The sequence below is a fragment of the Strix aluco genome, chromosome Z (genome assembly GCF_031877795.1).
Source record: "Strix aluco isolate bStrAlu1 chromosome Z, bStrAlu1.hap1, whole genome shotgun sequence".
Lineage (NCBI taxonomy): Eukaryota > Metazoa > Chordata > Aves > Strigiformes > Strigidae > Strix > Strix aluco.
In genome coordinates this window covers 66,017,885-66,038,114 of record NC_133971.1, presented here as the reverse complement: position 1 = coordinate 66,038,114, position 20,230 = coordinate 66,017,885, and the positions used below count along the sequence as shown (strand labels likewise).

At 41.0% G+C, this 20,230-nt stretch overlaps 1 protein-coding gene across 1 annotated transcript in view; it reads right to left on the bottom strand.

Moving 5' to 3' along the window:
• The window catches only part of ROR2 (receptor tyrosine kinase like orphan receptor 2), a 169,470-nt gene that overhangs the window by 43,082 nt on the left and 106,158 nt on the right, over window positions 1-20,230 (bottom strand). The window contains exon 2 of the mRNA XM_074812505.1: window positions 3,659-3,736. Coding sequence (XP_074668606.1) covers window positions 3,659-3,736 — 78 coding nt within the window. The remainder of the gene's footprint in view (window positions 1-3,658; window positions 3,737-20,230) is intronic.

Genomic DNA, 20,230 nt, shown 5'->3' with positions numbered 1-20,230 from the left:
AATGTACTTCAGAACAAATTATAGCTGATTTCAGCAGTGAAGCAGAATTAGCACTGAAATACTGGCACAGTGTGCACACTGTCCCCAGCACCAAAACCAGTGGGCTTAAGCTCCCTTACTAGCAGAAGAAAACCTATTTTTGAGCAGTATTTTCTCATACTTGAAGGACTGAAGACTCTACCTAGACCAGGAATCCAATTCTACAAGGTGGAATGGTTTTGTTTTCTTGCTTTCTGAACTCCCAGATGAGACTGTGAAGAGGCAGGTACCACCTGTCCTAGGCTACTGCCCATTTAGGAAGAGATCTTTGGGGGCACAGCAGTGCAGTTAGGATGTGGACTGTTCTTTGGGTCACCAGTAACACAGATAAAAGAGACACCTCTTTTAGAACTCATATGAGTGATTCCTGACAGGTTACCTTATGTCAAGCCAAAGCAACCAGGATAGTACAGTCGTAAGTTGGGACTTATCATATAGGTACCTCTTGAATCAGAATAAGTTCCCAGAAAGACTTGTGCAGAAACCACAGTTAAGGTCAGGCGCTTGAAGCATCATGCCTCTCCGAGCAACCCAACTCACTCAATGACTCAGTTACTGCAGGTTGCCCTTACTCGTGTGTTTCTTTAACTATTAAAGTGTGTTGCTCTAACAGTCACACCACCAGACATTATTTATGATGCAAGATTTTACTGGCAGCTCATCTATGCATCAAGAGTTTTGCATTTTACCCTTTAATACCTTCCCCAGGCTTATTTTAAGAGTACAAGATTGTGAGCAGTGAGTACCTCTGTGATGATGCACCAACAGTGTTCAGCACCAAAGAAAAACTTGGTTTCAGCTTGTGCCACAACTCTTACATTTATTTGTGATTAACAGATATGTTCTTTTCCTCTTCTGGGCTTCAGAAAGGAAATCTCCCTGTTGGCCTTGTCCTGTCTGACCCCTGCAGCAGTGAGAGAGAGGAAACTTTGCGCCTTCCTCAGCATCACCTCCTTCCCCAGCATCATTGGCAGGAAAAGATGGCCAAGTGCAGGAAGGTGGACAGAGAGCAGCACAAGACCTGTCAGGCAGCAAGCCTGGGAGTTTCTGGAGAGAAGTATGGAGCTGAAACTGGTTTGCCTCTTTAGCATGGCAAAGAGACTTTTTAGGAACCAGGAAGAGTTTGTTAGAGTGTTGCAAAACAGGACAACACCAAGAGACGCTTGACTGAAATCAAGAGTGGGGAAAGGATCATCTTTGCAAAGACTCACTGGATTGGGAGGAAATTTGTGTTCAGATCTTCTATTTTTATTCCAAAGCAGACCTAAGTTTTTCTACAGAAAATGTTCACTGTTCTGCTCTGGTTTTCAGCGAAACATTGCTCAGAGGTACTGCTCTTCTGGTGGTTCAGGTGCTCACTTAAAGGAAACAGGGGTAGGTAAGTTCTCCACAAAGCCCTAGATGAGTCATGGTCCTATCCCATTAGAAGTTTAGCTTCACTTGTAGGAAGAGACTTGCAACTCTTTTTAAGTTCGCATTATTAATAATACCTTGTTTAACCTGGTTACTTTGGAGACAGAACCAATTTTCAAGACTTCTGGAGGATTTATAGAAGAGGGTGACCAGTACACTTAGTACATCTAACGCAGATTTAACTTTGGGCATTATTAAAGCCTATTTACTATTATTTTCAGGCCAGTTTTGGGTCTCTTCTACAATCAGAAAAAAGTAGATGATGTTCAAATCAGCATAACTAAACATTTCTCAAGGTAGGAAAGAAGGTTGATGTGATGGAAGAAGCTAAAAGACTCTTTCTAATGGTCTCAATAGTATGCACAAACTCTGAAGCATCTCTGTGCGATGATTTTTTTGAAACAAAAACTGCTACCCATGATACAGAAACACATGGGTTAACATTCCAACCAAAGAAACAAAAAATTTCAAGGATTTTTGCTTATTTGGAGAATTTTGTAGCCACAAAAATAAAAGGGGAGCAAAATGAGGCCATTTCCAGACCAGGCATGCTGGAAACTAACAACTGATTCTATACGAATGAGTCATGTAAGAACAAGGGTCTCTTTTTCTGAAGGAAATACAAAATCCTTATGATGTAGAAATGTTTGAAATGTGATTAATTACTTCCTTAGACAGGTATTGCCTGTGGCCCTGCAAAAAAAGGAAATAACTGCAACTCCTTTCTCAGCAAGAACTTAACCAAGTAATGTCACATGAAAAAACATTTTCTTTTATGTCTGTACCCTTAAAAGCTCAGACATAACAAAAGCGTAAAGTGAGACCAACTTGCCAAGTAAACAAGCCTGTCAGATGCAGTTAAAGATTAAACATGAACCCTTTCCCATCAAAAGTATTGGATATGTGAGTGTGGAGTGTATAAAACAGATGTAGCATACAGTGCTGCTGACAGAAATGACTGTTAATGAAATTTATTCCCATAGTGGAGAACAAAGTTTAATCCTCTAAAATAATTTTGGAGCTTCAGGAAGTGAAAAGGGTTGAGGAGTACGCCAAACCTTCCTCCCAAATGGGAGGGGGACAGTCCCACACTGAAGATCGGTAGGAAGGTGGTTAGAGATATGTGAACATAAACACATCTTCTTTTCATTCAATTAAGTGTAGAAATTAATGGAAGATTCTGAAAAAAAGCTTCTAATAAGTGTAGTTAAGGTAAAAAATCTAATCACTGTTCAGGTGAAGCACAATAAGGATTGCATGACATTGGATATCTATGAGAACAGAGACTATACTCCAAGGTACTCTCAAAACTTATGTTCCTCTGAAAGGGAAGCTCCAAGAAGAACATCTGACCAGCACCTCAAAACTTCGTAAGCTTCAACATGTGCTCATCTTGCTGAGAATGTTAATGACAAGGCAGAAGGCAGGTTGAGCTCTTCACACTAACAAGATTGTCTGACATTTTTTCTAAGCATAAGGGTTGACTTTACTACACCAGGGTATCCATACAAAGAAAAAAATCTGTACTACAAGTGACAAAAGCATGTTTCTTCAGGTAGAACACTTCCTGCTTTAGGAAGCTGCACCAAATTGTAATTGGAATTTGCACAATTTGCAGTAACTATGTGCATTTTCAGATCCCAGAATAGCATTTGGATCTATAGTTTAAGTGACAAAGTAGCACAAAAATTAATGCTAACTAACAAGGTACTAGAAATTCTGCCATTACAGTCTACTTTAAAAAAAAATCACTAACGCTCAGAGCTACTTAAAAAGTAAGCATTCTTATGTTGCCATGGGCTCAAATGTAATTATCCCAAATCAAAGATATTTAAGGATACCAATACTTAAGATTTACCTATAGATGCCAAGTGTGACACTGTACAAAATTAAATAATTTTCATGGCACAAACGTGACAGAAAGACGCTAGGAAGGTAATAATAGCCCTCTGTGTTGGGGTCAAACATCGAATCGCTCAGTGTGGGGGGACTGAACATGCTTAAAAATTAATTTTTATGGACTCCTGTAACCTTGCTATCCCTGCTTAGAATCAGAAGCATTAAGACACACAAGGCTGCCTTTCTTACAGACTTGTATGTACAGGTAAATCAAGTGAACATGTAATAACATGATTTTGCTGGTCCTTTCTAAAGTATGCTTATATTTGGGCAGAGCAAAAAAAAATGTAACTACAATTATTTTTACCTTTAGGTGTTGGAATTGGTCTCTCAAGTCCATCTATGTGACCTAAGGGGTCATTTGAATCTGGAATTTCCATTTCACCTAGGAAGAAAAAAAGATTTTGTTAAGTTGAGGTTCTGAGTTAATCTTTCTCTTAGACAGCATTACAACAGTATGTTCAGCAAACTCATTCAGTACAGATCCTGGTTCCAGAGTAGCACACAGGAAATACCTACTAACAAAGTCAGGATTTATCCACTGCAGATTAGAAAACTTTACAATAATTTACCTTGTGGGTTTAGTGTTGTGGTTGGCAAACACGGGCAGCATTAGAAACTGCTTTCCAATTCCTAATAGAATAAAATTCACAGTTTTACAAAGAATGCAAACATTTCCTGAAAGCAGGGTTGGCTCAGCAAATGAAGCAGTACCTGAGCTTTATTAACAATCTCAGTTACAAAGTGGCATAAATCTGCTTTTGAATTTACACTATATTAAATTAGATTCTATTTCCAGAGGTCAGATTCATCATCTCTGATGACTTTCTTATCCTATTCTCAGCCATGTCCCTAGAAATGAAAATATCTCCCAGAAATGAAAATATAATAGCCATTAGCTAAGTATTCCATAGGGTGATGAAACAGATGGACATCCTTCTATGTGCCCTCCTTGTTTGTGTCTAACATCTATCAGAACAAGCTAAAACCAATGTTTAGCCAGCAGTTGTTGCAGACAGCAGACAATACGTCCATGTCCCCTTGGCTTTTGCAGGTGTTACAAAACCCTGACCATTATAAAACAGGGGTTCACCTGTCTGCTCTCCCTTCTGAAAGTATGGTGCTGTAAGGAACAGAGCTGAACTTATAAATCAGATAAAACTATAGGGGTGTTTTTACTAAAACAAATTCTCAAATGACATCCCCTATATTTTTGTATTTCCTAATTTACATTCAGTTATCCAAATTCCTTATCACCTTGGCATGTCACCAAGACAGCATGCAAATCTAAGGTCATCAGGATCTGAAGTGAAGGATCTGGTTTTTGTTGTAGATTTGTTAGGGATGTACATGGTAATGTTCTGGGTAAAATAAAACTAGGGAAAAGGCTCCCCCTCTTCCTTTTTTCCCCATGCCCCTTCCTTCAGACTAAACCCTACAACACCACTCTGACTACAAATCACAGTGATGAAACAAGTAATTCCATCCCTATCTTCTACCACATTACGAAAAAAAAAAATCGAGACTGTCATTAATTTTTATTTTTACTTCATGCTTTTACGCATTATTTGAGAACAAAAGATTTAGCTAACCTGCCTTTAAGTTTACCAAGTGAAACACAGAAATCAGAGACATCCTCAACCTCAGGCTGCTTATGAAAGTATTTATTTTGACACAGTACTGCCACCTTGTCATTAATTCACCTCTCCCTTCATCTCCCACTGCTTGATTCCTAGCCTGGCAGTACTGCTGACTCCACTTGAGCTGTGTGCTCATTCCCAGACACACCAATCAGAGCGATGGTGAAGACAGTGCTGTATCCCTGGTAAGACACTCTCTCTCTAATTTTAACAGCTAAGCCTTGGGCTTACATCATCTTCTGCCACTCCCAGCACTGGTCAAAGGAATGATAGATAGTCATCACCTGCAGACTGGAGGGAGAAATTGAAACTGGTGGCCAAGGTGGTGGCGGCATCTTAAACTGCCATCATAAATCCTGCCCTGGTGTGTCTTCACACCCCTGAGGGCATGGTGCAGACTCAGTGCCTGACTTTTTACTGTACAGAAGTTCTGTTGATTTGTTTGATTCTGTGTGAACTGATGAGCGCATGATAGGGATATTTCCATCAAATTTCAGCTGAGATACATCATGTGTCATTTTTACCAAGGCGAAGCAAGGCAAGTTCACCTCTGTTCCCTTGCTTCTGCTTGACCTCCTCTATGTCGCACAAGGAGTTTAAAAAAGGACAGCAACATTTACTGTCCACAAAGAAGATAAATCCAAGGTGAGACATCGGAGTAAAAAGAAGTTCTTTTAGTCCACAAGCACCTGCACTTGGCTTGTTCTGGTGACCATGATCCACCAGTATTCATATGATGAAACATTATCTGTAGAAGCCCATTCTTAGGGACACTTGGTTGCTTAACACTCAGACCGCCAGACTCCAAACTGCCCAAGATCTGAGTAGCACATCTGGTTTAATACCACATGTTCAACTTTAAAATAGTTGCTTCCATTTCTTCAGTCATTTAGTGGGATTCACAATAGGAAAAAGAATTGAAAGCTCAGAAAAATGAGCACAGAAATGTCGTCTTCTCTCTTCCCTCCTTCCCAGACCCATATCTCTTAATTTTTTTAAGCTTTTCAAAACAAAGATGGAAAGAAACAAAAGCATTTGCTGATTTGAAAATGTTTCAATAATAGTTTTGTGTGATTCATTCTTGTGCTTGGTATGTTTATGTCTGGAAAAAACATTAATCTCCAGATGTGCTTTACCAGAGAACAATTGCAAACCACAGATACCACCTATCAGCAAAGTCTCCACAACTAAGTAAAGCTAAAATTGAAAATCCTTTGTGGATTTTGTAAATTATAAATACAAAACAGATCTGTCACTTAAACTTGCTTTTATGAAAGAAACATATATTTTCTGTAATCTGCAAAATTCCACTTCGACCACATTTATTATGAATTCTAGCTTTAACCCTGAAGTTTCTGTACCACAACTTAAAACAACAAAAAGTTATTATCAATATGAAAAATTAAGTTTTTTACACCATAAACACTTCTGGATCAGATGACCAACATGTCACTACAACCAAATAAAACCTCTTCCTCCAGTTAAACAGAATTAAAAATTGTGCAGTCAAGAACTTCAAGGAAAAAGCTGTGTATTCCTGTTGAATATTATTCTCAGTGCTTTCTGATTTTGCATGAATAACTTAGTATATTTTTCCTGATATGAGTAAAACCATTGTGTTTTCAACAGAAAATTATTCTTGTTGACATTTCTTCTTCAATTCCCCTCAATGTAGCACAGGTGCACTCCTGATCATGTGTCATCACCAACTCTCTGCAGTCTTACTTGTTTGAAGATGCCTACACAACTGTGCTCCTGTCCACATCTGATTTTTAACTTATGTCCCTTTTCCCACTTTGTTTATTCAGTATTTCAGGATATCCCATTTTGCTCTTCTTCCTCCTACTTTCTGTATCTTTTCCTGGCAGCATTTTTATATGTTTTTGCACTGCTTAAAGGGGAGAAAAATCCACAAAGTAATTTTAGGTGTCCAACTTTCAGTGTCAGTCTTGATCAGTAAGCAGCTACTGCTAGAAAAGAGACATTCATTAAACTGATTTTAGATGCAACAAAGATATTAGTCACATTTTTTTTCATATCTATTACAAATACAGCATTCTCACACAACACTAAGAAAAAAGGTAGACTTGCAAAACACAAAACTGGCAGAACAACAGCAACCCACAAAATAGTTGTTATTAAAAACTGGTAACAAGATAAATGCTCAATATTTGAAGCTTACATGTGATATTATCAACTCACACTTGCAAGAAGTATGCCAGTCAGTATGCTACTACATAAATAGGTAGCTAACTGAAGACAAATCAACCACCATGTTATCTGGAAAGTGTCTCAAGGAACATACCCACATTGGAGGAACCCCCACAGCAGGCTGGACAACTGTGCAAGTATGTACAGAAAACAGCTGCACAGGCTTCTACAGTCCAAGCCTGAAAGAGTTCCTGGCAGAGGGCTCTGGGTGGCCCAGATGTTCCTGGAATGGAGAAGACAAAAAAGAAATGGCTAAAGGGTCTATAGGTTGTTAAACTCTCCTATTCAAGGTTACTGAAGAAAGTGAAGCAGATGGGGAATGGGAGTAATGACAGACCTGACTGAGAATAATGGAGACAAACAGAAAGAGATGCACATGGGGGAAGTATTGTTAATACAAGATTTGCTCAGAACTGACCGTGACTACTGAGGACCAAGATCTTGGGCTCAGAATAGTTAGTCCCATCAAAATTGAGCTCAGTTCTCAGAAGCAGTAAGAAAAGCAAATCCAGCCACTACTGGGTATTTCTAGGAAATAAATAAAGAGTAAAACTGAAAGCATCATTATTTTGCTGTGTAAATCTATGGCTTGCTCTGATACACTGCATGCTGTTGTGGTACTCTCATCTCAAAAAGGGTACAGAAAAGTTGGAAGAGTTTCAGAGAAGAGCATTGAGGATAATTAAAGTCATAAACCAGGTTTTGTAGAGCTTCTAGCATTTGTCATTCTGGGAAGGAGATGGCTGAGGTCAATGACAGTAAAGGTCTATGGAGTCATGAAAGTCTTAGAGAGGATGGACCAATCTCTCGGTAAAAGAAATGGCAGTATAAGGGAAAAACAGCAAAATGCAATTTCAATACAAAGCTAAAACACAGTAAAGTTTTCTCAAACAAGACGGACTTAGGCTGTGGGCAGAGTTCATATGGGCTACAGGTGAGACTGGTCAAGTTCACGGAGAAAAATCCATTCAGACCTAATTCATACAAATCCTATGTGGGCAAGGAAGTCTGTGAGGTCAAAAACCCACCCCTCGATAACGAGCTCGGTGGGCTACCGAGTTAGCGTGGGCGGAACCAGCACCACCCACCGTTGATCAGGTAATAAGAACCCTGTGGGAGGGCAGCAATGGCCCACCGAGCTCAGGGTGGTCAGACAGTACTTGACTGTGAGTGCCCCGAGGCAGCTGGTAGGGCAGGGCTGAGTCTCTCCCACTGAACAAGGTATGTTCAATCCCTGCAAGCCATTGACCAGTGACAGAGAGAGGGGAGGGAAGGAACAGCACTGCAGGGATGTGAGAGCACAGCGTGTGGGAAACAGCACCCAGGGATTGGTTTCCTCCCAGCCAGAGAGAAGACCATGGTCACAACACAGCCAAGAGGCAGAGTGATGAGGAATGTGGGAACCCAGAGGTCCCGCACAAACAGGCGGCTGTGCAGGTCTCTGCCTGCTGAGAGTGCCTGAGCCTGGCACTTGAACCGGAGGGAGTCAGAGACACTGTTTCTGTGCGGTGTGATCAAGTAAAGGATCTGCTCAGGCAGGTGGCTGAACTGAGGGAGGAGGTAGAAAGGTTGAGAACGATCAAAGAGTGTGAAAATGAGATTGACTGGTGGAGCCACACTCTGAGACAAAGGCAGCAGGTAGAGGCTCTACAAGAAATACATGACTCCCTCCCCTCCTCTCACCAGGCAGAAGGAGGGCATGTGGGGGACAGGGGGGAATGGAGTCAGGTCCTTCCTTGGAAAGGCAAGAGAAAACCTTCTCGGCCCCTCTCACCTTCCCAGTTGTCATCGTACAACAGGTATGAGGCTTTGGAACTAGACAGCCAGCTGAATGAAGATGGAAATGAGGACCCATCTGGTGAGTCATCCACCGCTTGTCCCTCAGCCCCACAACTTGAGACTTCTTCAATTAAGAAGGAAAGGAGGGTAATTGTAGTAGGTGACTCTGTTCTGAGGGTTACGGAGGGGCCCATATGTCAATCAGACCCATACCACAGAGAGGCCTGCTGCCTCCCTGGGGCTCGGGTTAGAGACATTAAAAGGAGGGTTACTGCTCTGGTGCAGCCCTCTGATTACTACCCCTTGTTGGTTATCCCGGCAGGTGACGATGAGGTGGTAGAGAGAAGTCTTAAGTCACTCAAAAAGGACTTCAAGGCACCGGGGTGGCTAATTGAAGGCTCAGGAGCTCAGGTCGTGTTTTCATCAATCCCTCAAGTGAAAGGGAAAACCACTGAGAGAGGGTGGAAAACATATCTGATTAACACGTGGCTCAGAGACTGGTGTCACCGTCAGAATTTTGGGTTCTTTGATCATGGTGAGGTTTATAAGGCACCTGGTCTGCTGGTGACAAATGAGACAGGTGGGATGCAGCTGTCCCATTGGGGGAAAAGGATTCTGGGGCAGGAGTTAGCAGGGCTTATTGACAGGGCTTTAAACTAGATATGAGGGGGGACAGGGAGATAACTGGGCCTGTTAGGAACAAGCTCAAGGGAAGCATGCCAAAACTTGACGGATGGTGGACTGGTGAGGGCTCTCCCTCTGCCGCTTCATTTGAGAGAAGGGAAAGATGTTTAGGAACCATGGAAGCACCTGAGAAGGGTCTGGTAGGGAATGGGACCCACACTCACAAAAAGGTGTTGGATTCATTAGCCCATCTCAAGTGCATCTATACCAATGCACGCAGTATGAGCAACAAACAGGGGGAGCTTGAAGCCATGATGCAGCACGAGAACTGTGACATAGTAGCTATAACAGAAACGTGGTGGGATGCCTCACACTACTGGAGTGCTGCAATCGATGGCTACAAGCTCTTCAGGAGGGATAGACAGGGAAGGAGAGGTGATGGAGTGGCGCTGTATGTTAGAGAATGCTATGAGAGCTCAGAAATCAAGTACAGTGATAACGGGGTTGAGAGTGTTTGGATTAGGTTAAGGGCCAATAAAGCAGATCTTGCTGTGGGAGGCTGCTATAGACCTCCCAACCAAAGCAGTGAGGTGGATGAAGCTTTCTATAAACAGTTGGGAGAAATCTCGCGGTCACTTGACGTTGTTCTTGTGGGGGACTTTAACCTCCCAGGTATCTGCTGGGATCACAACACAGCACAGAGGGAACAATCCAGGAGGTTCCTGGAATGTGTGGAGGATAACTTCCCCACACAGCTGGTGAGTGAGCCGACCAGGGAAGATGCCCTTCTGGACCTGCTTCTTGTGAACAGGGAAGAGCTTGTGGGGGAAGTAAAGGTTGGAGGCCGTCTAGGGTGCAGTGATCATGAGATGATTGAGTTTTCGATCCTTGGAGAAACAAAGAGAGGGGTTAGTAAAACTGCCACCTTAGACTTTCAGAGGGCAAACTTTGAGCTGTTCAAAAGACTGATTAACAAAATCCCTTGGGAGGCTGCCTTGAAGGATGTGGGAGTCCAGGAAGGCTGGACATACTTCAAGAGAGAAGTCTTAAAGGCACAGGAGCAGGCTGTTCCCGTATGCCGAAAAACAAGCAGGCGGGGAAGGAGACCGGCCTGGCTAAACAGGGACCTTTGGCTGGATCTCAAGAACAAAAGGAGAATCTATGACCTTTGGAAGAGGGACCAGGTCTCTCATGAAGACTATAAAGATGTAGTGAAGTTATGCAGGGAGAGCATTAGGAGAGCCAAAGCGCAGCTAGAGCTCAACTTGTCTAGAGCTCTTAGGGATAATAAAAAATGTTTCTACAAATTCATTAACAGCAAAAGGAGGATTAGGGAAAATCTCCCTCCTTTATTGGATGCAGAGGGAAACGTGGTAACTAAGGATAAGGAAAAGGCTGAGGTGCTCAACGCCTACTTTGCCTCAGTCTTTAGCAGTGGAACTGGCTGTTCCCTGGACACCCAGCCTCATGAGCTGGGAGATGAGGAGGGGAAGCAGAATGAGGTCAGCACAGTTGAAGAGGAGGTGGTCAGAGACCTGCTACACCACTTGGATGCGCCATCTGTGGGACCAGATGGGTTACACCCAAGGGTGCTGAAAGAGTTGGCAGATGTGCTCACCAAGCCGCTGTCCATGATTTACCTGAAGTCATGGCTAACTGGGGAGGTCCGACTGGACTGGAGGGTGGCAAATGTGATACCCATCTACAAGAGAGGCAGAAAGGAGGATCCAGGAAACTATAGACCCGTCAGTCTGACCTCGGTGCCAGGGAAGGTCATGGAGCAGGTCATCTCAAGTGCCATTAGAAGTCATATAATGGACAACCAGGGGATCAGGCCTAGTCAGCATGGGTTTATGAAAGGCAGGTCCTGCCTGACAAACCTGATCTCCTTCTATGACAAAATGACCCAACTATTGGATGAGGAAAAAGCTGTCGATATTATCTACCTGGATTTTCGAAAAGCATTCAACACAGTTCCCCATAGGATTCTCATAGAAAAAATGGCTGCCCATGGCCTGGATGAGCGAACGGTCTGCTGGGCCAAGCACTGGCTGGATGGATGGTCCCAGAGAGTGGTGGTCAATGGAACTAAATCCAGCTGGCGATCGGTCACAGGTGGTGTTCCTCGGGGCTTGGTGTTGGGACCATTTCTGTTTAACATCTTTATTGATGATCTTGATAAGGACATAGAGTGTATCATCAGTAAGTTTGCAGATGACACCAAGTTAAGCGGGAGTGTCGATCTGCATAAGGATAGGGAGGCACTACAGAGAGACTTGGATAGATTGGATCGGTGGGGCCAACGTCAACGGGATGAGCTTCAACAAGGCCAAGTGCCAGGTCCTGCACTTGGGCCACAACAACCCCATGCATCGCTACTGTGGAAGAGAAGGATCTGGGGGTTCTAATTGACAAACAGCTGAACATGAGCTGGCAGTGTGCCCAGGTGGCCAAGAAAGCCAACGGCAGCCTGGCTTGTATTAGAAATAGTGTGACCAGCAGAAGTAGGGAGGTGATAGTCCCCCTGTACTCTGCACTGGTGAGGCCACACCTGGAGTATTGTGTCCAGTTCTGGGCACCTCAATATGAGAGAGATATCGAGGTGCTGGAGCGAGTGCAGAGGAGGGCAATGAAGCTGGTGAAGGGCCTGGAGAATAAACCCTATGAGGAGCAACTGAAGGAGCTGGGACTGTTTAGCTTGAGGAAGAGAAGGCTGAGGGGAGACCTCATCACTCTCTACAACTACCTGAAAGGATGTTGTAGAGAGGTTGGTGCTGGTCTCTTCTCACAGGTAATTAGTGACAGAACAAGGGGGAACGGCTTTAAACTCCAAAAGGGGAGATTTAGACTGGACATTAGGAAAAAAATTTTCCCAGAAAGAGTGGTCAGACAATGGAATAGGCTGCCCAGGGAGGGGGTGGAGTCACCATCCCTGGATGTGTTTAAGGGTGGTTTAGATGAGATGTTGGGGGATATGGTGTAGGGGAGAACTTTGCAGAGTAGGGCTGATGGTTGGACTCGATGATCCCAAGGGTCTTTTCCAACCTGAATGATTCTATGATTCTATGAAATGGCTGGAGGCTAGGTAAATACCCAGCATAAAGTAGTACTACGTATGTCAGACCTCTTCTTACACTTGTACTTCAGCATCTCCTTTTTACTGGCCTCAGAGCCAAGACACAGGGCTGCATAGATCTCTGATCTGCTCCACTATGCTCCACTACCCTCACATTTTTCACTTGCATATGTTCTCTGCTCAGTCATTAAATGTATCATGGCTTATTTCTGACCATCCACTTGTTTAATTTATACTTGCAGTGATAGTATCAGGTAGAAGAGATCACCAGTGTCTGTCCTCCTTGAACACTGCATGACCAGACAAGACTTCAACATAACCAGAACTCAGCCTGAATGCCAACTGCCATTGTGGGATAATGTATGTGCCAGATGTGCCACATGTCAGACCCCCAGGAATACCACTCCTTTCAGGGACCACATAGACAAATAAAATGCAAATGCTGTAAGTAGAAGCTCTTTTAAACTGCTCACCCACACAAAAAGGATTTCTTACCTTTTCAGGGCAATAAAGGACACTATTTCCATTTAAGGAAAATCCCAACTCTAAAGGAGAAACTACATTTAAAGTCAGTGTTCCATCTTTCTGATGTACAAAATACATTCTGATCTTTTGACTTACTATAGCAAACTGCAGCAAGAAAACAAGCAGTACAGAAAACCCTTTTCCAAACTGAATATAAATAACTGTTGATTTTGTCAATTCCCTTTGTCTGAAACTCAGTAAGATTTGCTTACTGACAAGGCCCAGCACAGGTAGCCCCACTGCTCTGAATTAGGCACCACCAACCAACAAACTACACAAGCAAACATCTTGTATTATTGAGACAGGAATGCCTTTTCACACGTTTGAAAACTAAATTGCCCAACTGATCACAATGTCGACTCACAGGGCATACATCATTCATCATAAAAGACCTAAATTTTTCCCTCTGAAATGGTTATGAGTTCACAGATCATTCATTACTTGAGAGGTAATTGCAATAAACAGATTTCAAAATGCTCATGGCCATAAGCAGACATCAAAACAATGCATTAATCTTCATCAAAAAGCCAGTCACAAGGAGGTACTTATCATAATTGATACCAGGGCCAAACCAATGCCTCAGCTTCACACAGGAAGAGAATAACTAAGTCAGGTATTTCCAACCAGACTGGGACTGATTAATTTAGAGCAGTTAAGGCTGGCTGATGCAATGCCATGCAATGTTAATAACTGCCTTTCAGTTCTTGAAGAGCACAGATGAGATCTTAAAAGATGGGAAATTGCATAAATAGTTCCTATCGTTTATTAGTAAAAACGAGTGCCAGAGAATTATAGATCCATCAGCTTAACTTCAATTCGTGGAAAAATAATGGAACAAAGGTTATTTTTAAGCATTTACAATAAAGCAGAAAGATGAGTAATAACATAGAAACCAACATTGTCTTGGCTTAGCTGGATTAGAATTGAACATAAATCAACAATCTCAAGCTATTGCAAATAAGGCAAACATACTGGGACACACAAACAGTAGTAATCCTTCCAGTCTGCTTAATGCTAGTAAGGCCCTGGAGAGCTTTCTCCAGTTTTTTGTACTCCATTTCAAGATGGATGTGGGTAAAACTGAAATACTACAATTAGTGCCATGAGGATGGTCTACAAAACATGACCAACAGAAAGAAAAAATTAATGACTACTATGCCTGCTTAGTTTGAAGGTGATTAGGCACGGACTGAGAGCTAGCATTCTTCAAACACACAGGTCTCTGAAGAAAATTTTCCAGAGTGTCAGATTAGGCAAGCATCTATTGCATATGATACTGCACAGATACAGCTAATGTTTCTTCTTCCAGAGTGAAACAGAACCTCTTAAAATCTTTTCTGGTCTCATGATTCTATGAGGAAAACAACCATCCTTCTACCACTGTATATTAAATCCCAAAGCTTACAAATAAATCCTTCAACACTAACAATTGCACATAGCTACAATTAGGGAAACTGCAGATTTTCGTTCAGCCATTCCTTCCACTCATCAATAATGCTGTTTCTGGAGCTGAAATTATTTTCAGATTTAAACAGCAATATGCAACCTTTGCTTCCTGTGGCTGTAACCTTTGACTCAGGTTCTAACTTTCTTCCAATAACATATGACTTCCAAACTCTCCCTCTTCAGCCTCATACCCTCTAATATTCTGTTCTTTTCTTCATAAAATTTTGTTGACCTGTCAATTACTAACCTCTGGAGCTCCTGAACAAAGGGCCCACTGTGCCCTTTGATTCAGCTGCCAATCTGATTACTTTGGCTGGGGGAGGCAGGCTGCTTGGGTTGCTGAATCAGGGCCTTTCATTGAAATTTCTCTTTTCCAACATCTGCAGCCCCTGGCAACCAATTGCAGAGTGGGCTTGGCAGACCTGTAAAGGGCGGTGAATAGTCTACAAAAGATGCAGTTTGTAGCATAAAACCAGTGCACCCCTTTCATAGTGATGGCAGATTAGAACTTCCACAGCATACGCTGCTTAACTGCTGCAGCTTCACATAAAAATAGCTGAAGGTGGGGGAAATAACCTGCACTTTTTGTTGCCGTTGCTCTACTCAGGCACTGCAAAGTCTGAAAAACAGGCACTTTTTAGTTTGCTATCAGCTTGCAAAGCATACTATTCTCAGGATAGTATGTTAACTAGTTAATTTAAATTTATTCTTTAGCCATCAAAAATTTTTTACAATTGCTTTCAGCAAAATTCATAGTAATAAATAGCTCTCACTATGAGAGCATTAGAGAGTACGCTTTTCTAAGCCTGCTCTGGTATAACATCAAAATAACATTAAATAAGTACATTTAAAGTGAAACCAACAACAGAAAGCTGGTAGAAAACACTAACAAGAAACCTTTTACAAGAGCCAGAGTTGAGGTACACAGAGTAAATTCCCACAGTTTATAAGCATTTCTTATTGAAGTGAATCTCTTGTTCCGTTAGGGCGAATTTTCCCCTCTTTAGATTTTTTTCTGTTTCACCTAATAGCTATATTGAATCAGTTTCATTTCAGTATGTATCAGGAAAAACACTCTGTTGCAAAATATGGGAACTATACTAGGGAACAAAGGCAGTTCTGAGGTTTATGATCTGTAGCAATGAGAAGGGCTTCATTGTTTTGGACAGAAAATTTATCATTGATTTAAAATAAAATTCCAAACAAAAACAAATGTTAAACCATGTTCATTCTGCACAGTGAGACTCATTCCTCAAATTCACCTTAACAGAGATTCAAAATCCTATACTTTGACATCCTTTTGTCAGTTAAATGCATAAAGAGGGAATCTGCATATTGCATTAATTGCTGTTACTGTGAATGTTTGTATTCACAGACTGATCCAAGATAGACTAGTTGACTGTTTTGGAAAACTAGTAGTCAAGTACATGATGGAAAAAGCTGCTTTACAAATTTCACAAGGTTACTGCAGGAACTTCCTCATTTAATAACACAATCCTTACTAACCTACAATCAAACCACTCTAAAACACAGTAAAAGAAATCAGATGCCCATCAGCACAAAACTGCAGGGAAAGAATGATTCTTGATTTCCAAACAGAGCTGCAATTAACCTCCAAAACAGAAAAAAGTATACTGAAGATGCAGTTTATCTTCTTAGTCATCAGCCAGGTGCCTCACCAAGTACTATGAAGTCAGTGTGAAAAGAATGGAATCAGATAAGTCATTTAAAATATTATTACCAGGGATTCAACATCAGACTTCCATGAATACTTTGATTATTTTAATGCCTCATACTGTTAATGCATCTTATATTAACCACACAGCTGCATTTTCAATTGCACTGTCAATCTTTACCCTTTCATTATACAATCCTCATCACTGAGCTTAGCTATTAAATACCTTAGATTTTTCCTCCTGCAACTCATATTTGCCACTTAAAATGAGACAGAAATGTTAGAGATAAAGATTTATTCAGATTTCATTCACAGAGGAACCCTCATTAACAGCTGTTGCAACATTACATTAGAACAAACAGCACCCATGGAAAAGAAGATACTCATTTTAAGTCACCATTTTCAGTGTACAACCAAGTTCTGAAGATGATAAGCTTTGGATTACAAATTATTCTATTAATTCACAGCCAAAACACTCTTTTGATAAAGTTACAATAGCAAGTGCAGCTCCTCATATTTTACAACAGAGTGGAGATCATTAAACAGGAACCTAGCCTGCCCAAAAGAATATCCAAATTCTATCTTCAATTCTTTGGACTTTCTGTAAAATCCTGGCCAAGTCACTGTAGGCCAGATTGCTAAAAGCATTTGATGCCAAAAGATGCAGACAGATGTCTACCAGGATTTTCAAAAGCATGTGGGCACCCAAATCTCATGTCTGCAGTAATATCCCTTAAAATTTTGTACCTCAGTTGCCCAGCGGCTGAGAGGGGGAAAGGTTAGCTCCCTGATGTGGTTCCCAGTGCAGCTGCATGAGTGTTTTGAGTCAGCAGAAGGAAGGGAGCAGCATGGAAGCAAAAAGCTAGGGCAGAGAAAAGGCAGGAGGGAGTTTTTTGATGACTGTGGTGATTTATGCCACCTTCAACTGATCAAGGAATTCCAGATTTAAACATTATTCTCTCACACTGGAGAAACCCTGCAGTCACTGCAGAGCACTAGTTTTGCTTCTAGTAAAGAAAGGCAAAAATTAAAGCACTATCTGAAAACAAATTAAGATGTAATTATGCCAGTAAAACTGTTCTGAATGTTTAATAAGAGTTAATTCCATGGCATTTACAGTGTAAAATATTTGAGGCTTTTAAACCACAAATGCATTTCAATGTCATTTCTAATTTAGCAACAATGGAACTATGTCTACTAGCTATCACAAACATAGCTTTTCTATACAACTATATGTTTAGCAGTCTAAGTTAATTTACGAAGGAGCATATAAAAGCCTTGAACCATAGAAAAAACACACGTCGTTCTGGATTTCATAACAAATGGTCTTTGCTGGTAATGCATTATGCTAAAAAAAAAAAGTAAAGCAACTGTGGGTACATTCCAAAGCTCTTCACCACCTCAGCTGTAAAATCACAGTTTAAATACAACCAATTGAGGTTCTGAACACACCTGCAATAGCTCAAAGAACACCAAATAACATGATAATTATCCATGGCATTATTACATGATTGATTATTTTACTGCTTCTGGCTGTGAAAACAAAATAGTCTCAACCAAAAGGTTGAAAATAATCATGATTTATGAGTATAACACTCCATCAACTGGGATGAACAACGATTTTCACAGTGCTCTTTTTTTCTGAAGAATAATTTAAAATCCAAAAATGCCAGTCCTGTTTGCAGCCTTAGGCTGAAATCTTTAAGATTCCAATTCAGAAAAATAAGTCTAGTCAGACAAACACTTGAAAATTGGCTTATTGCTAAGCACACTCTTAAATGCTTATCTGTATTTTAACTACAATATTATAATTTCTCAGTCTAGATGGTAATATAAAACCAGCACAGATCACACCTGAGTGTAACAGAATAGAGTAGAAGCTGCTATTAACTTAAACTAATGGTTATTCTGACAGCGCTGACAACTACAGGCAGTGGAACTACTGAGAGTGTAAAAAACACCTTACTGCAGTTTGTTTAGTTTTCACTCTGTATTTCAAAAGCAGGAATTGAAGCACCAGTCTTGGAAGTTAGGGCAGTCGCAGCCAGCCATTCTGCTCTCCAGAAAATAGTGAGAGTAAATAGCACGTTTGTATTAATCAGAGCACTTTCTGAACAACAGAAGTACTTATGGGTTAAGTATTATAATCACTTTCCTGACAGAAAAGATACAGTGGAGACCAATTAATTTTCAAACGCCAGTGTCTGATACTAAACACTAATTTGAGAAACCTGGTCATCCACGCAGGAGGGTCTGGTTTATCAATATTCTAAGAAACCAAGGCTGGCAAATGAGCCAATGATGGGACAATATTCATCCTTAAATAAAATCATTAAATAGTTGCTCATGTTCTTTCCTATCACCAAGCATCACAATTTTTTAAAAGACCCAAGTAGATAGAAAAGTATGCTTCTGGATATCTGGAGCTATACCTACCCACTTGGGATCTGCCTCTGTTAAGTCATATTAGAACATGATTTTACAATGTTATGCTGCTAATATGCAGTATCAAATACCATGTTCAAATGGAAGCAGCTGCTCATGAGTAAAAATTATTTCTTACTATAGGTTTTGTCCGTGGCCAGTTGGCATAAAGATAAATACATCAGATTCAATTCTTAAAGAGGGCAAAATTCTTTTTAATGCAAAATATCTTGGCTTCTAGATCAAGTGCTTAAAATTCTTAATTTTTTACTGAAAGTTCTCTTTATAATGAGTAATTAGTTATGGTCTATATACAAACAAAAAAAAGAGTAATTTCTGTCTCCCACTAACAGTTCAGCTTGTACTGACAGCTGTGGAGCAAGTATGGAGGGAGCAAGTCAGTGTAGAGGTGTTTTGGTCAGGCAAGTCACAAGTGAGCAGTGCCAGCTCTTGTGACCATATCAAATATTGTTGGTGGCTAAACATCGTTGTATGAGTGTGTGTGTGTGTGTGCATGCATGCATGCACATCTGACTCCATGTGTAGAAAATGGATGACAAAGGTAAGAAAGGATGCCAGCATGTAAAGGAAACTAACACCTGATCTGTATTTTAGCCATTGAAAAATGCAAACCAGTTATTCTTACTGGAAGTTTAAAAGATAAGTTACTGATTTGTTTTAGTAGGCTTTTCTACATTTTCACAGTATGGAGTTATTTATTTAAATAACATTAATAATAAAAGTTTAAATTATATTTCTTCATTTGAGAGTAAATATCTAAACTACACAATATTTCTGCTAATGAGCTGCTTGTTCAGTCTAGATAGGAAAAATCTTTTTCTTCTACTGCAGAATCTGTTTGACTTCTTGGATTACAACTGATTGCATACAGTGAAGTCATACTGGTTGTCTGCCCTGAAAGAAACTCCCATTTCTCTTTCTCTTGTTGTTTAAACCGCCTTTGCTGCTACAGGGGAAAACAGCTCAGATCTGTAAGTGGATTTTGATACAGTTGTTCTTTGTTATTTGTCTTTAATTAACAGAGCCAAGCAACACTTTTCTGCATGAAAAGAGATGAGATATTATTTGCTTATACTCGTCTCAAAAACAATAATAAGAGCCCTGAGGTGGAAAACAGTGAGTAGAGTACTTCCAGATGTGGATATACGCTGTTTTCAGTGGGTGTACAGTGAAAGAACTAAATGAAAACCTGGTTACAGTCCCACTGACACTAGCCAACACAGCCATTTCCAAATGACATAATGATGCACAGGAGCCCCTTTCTGTCATGGAGCAGCTCCCCTACCCCAGTGGTGCAGAGGAGAATTCAGGCATGCACTCACTGTTAGACAGGCTCAAAGCAGTTGACAGTTTTCACCCAACTGCTATGTATTTCCCCAAGCCAGGCAGGGGTTTCCTGAGGTGCCACTATCATTCCTCACTATGCAGTTTAACGATTGTAACTGATGCTAATCACAT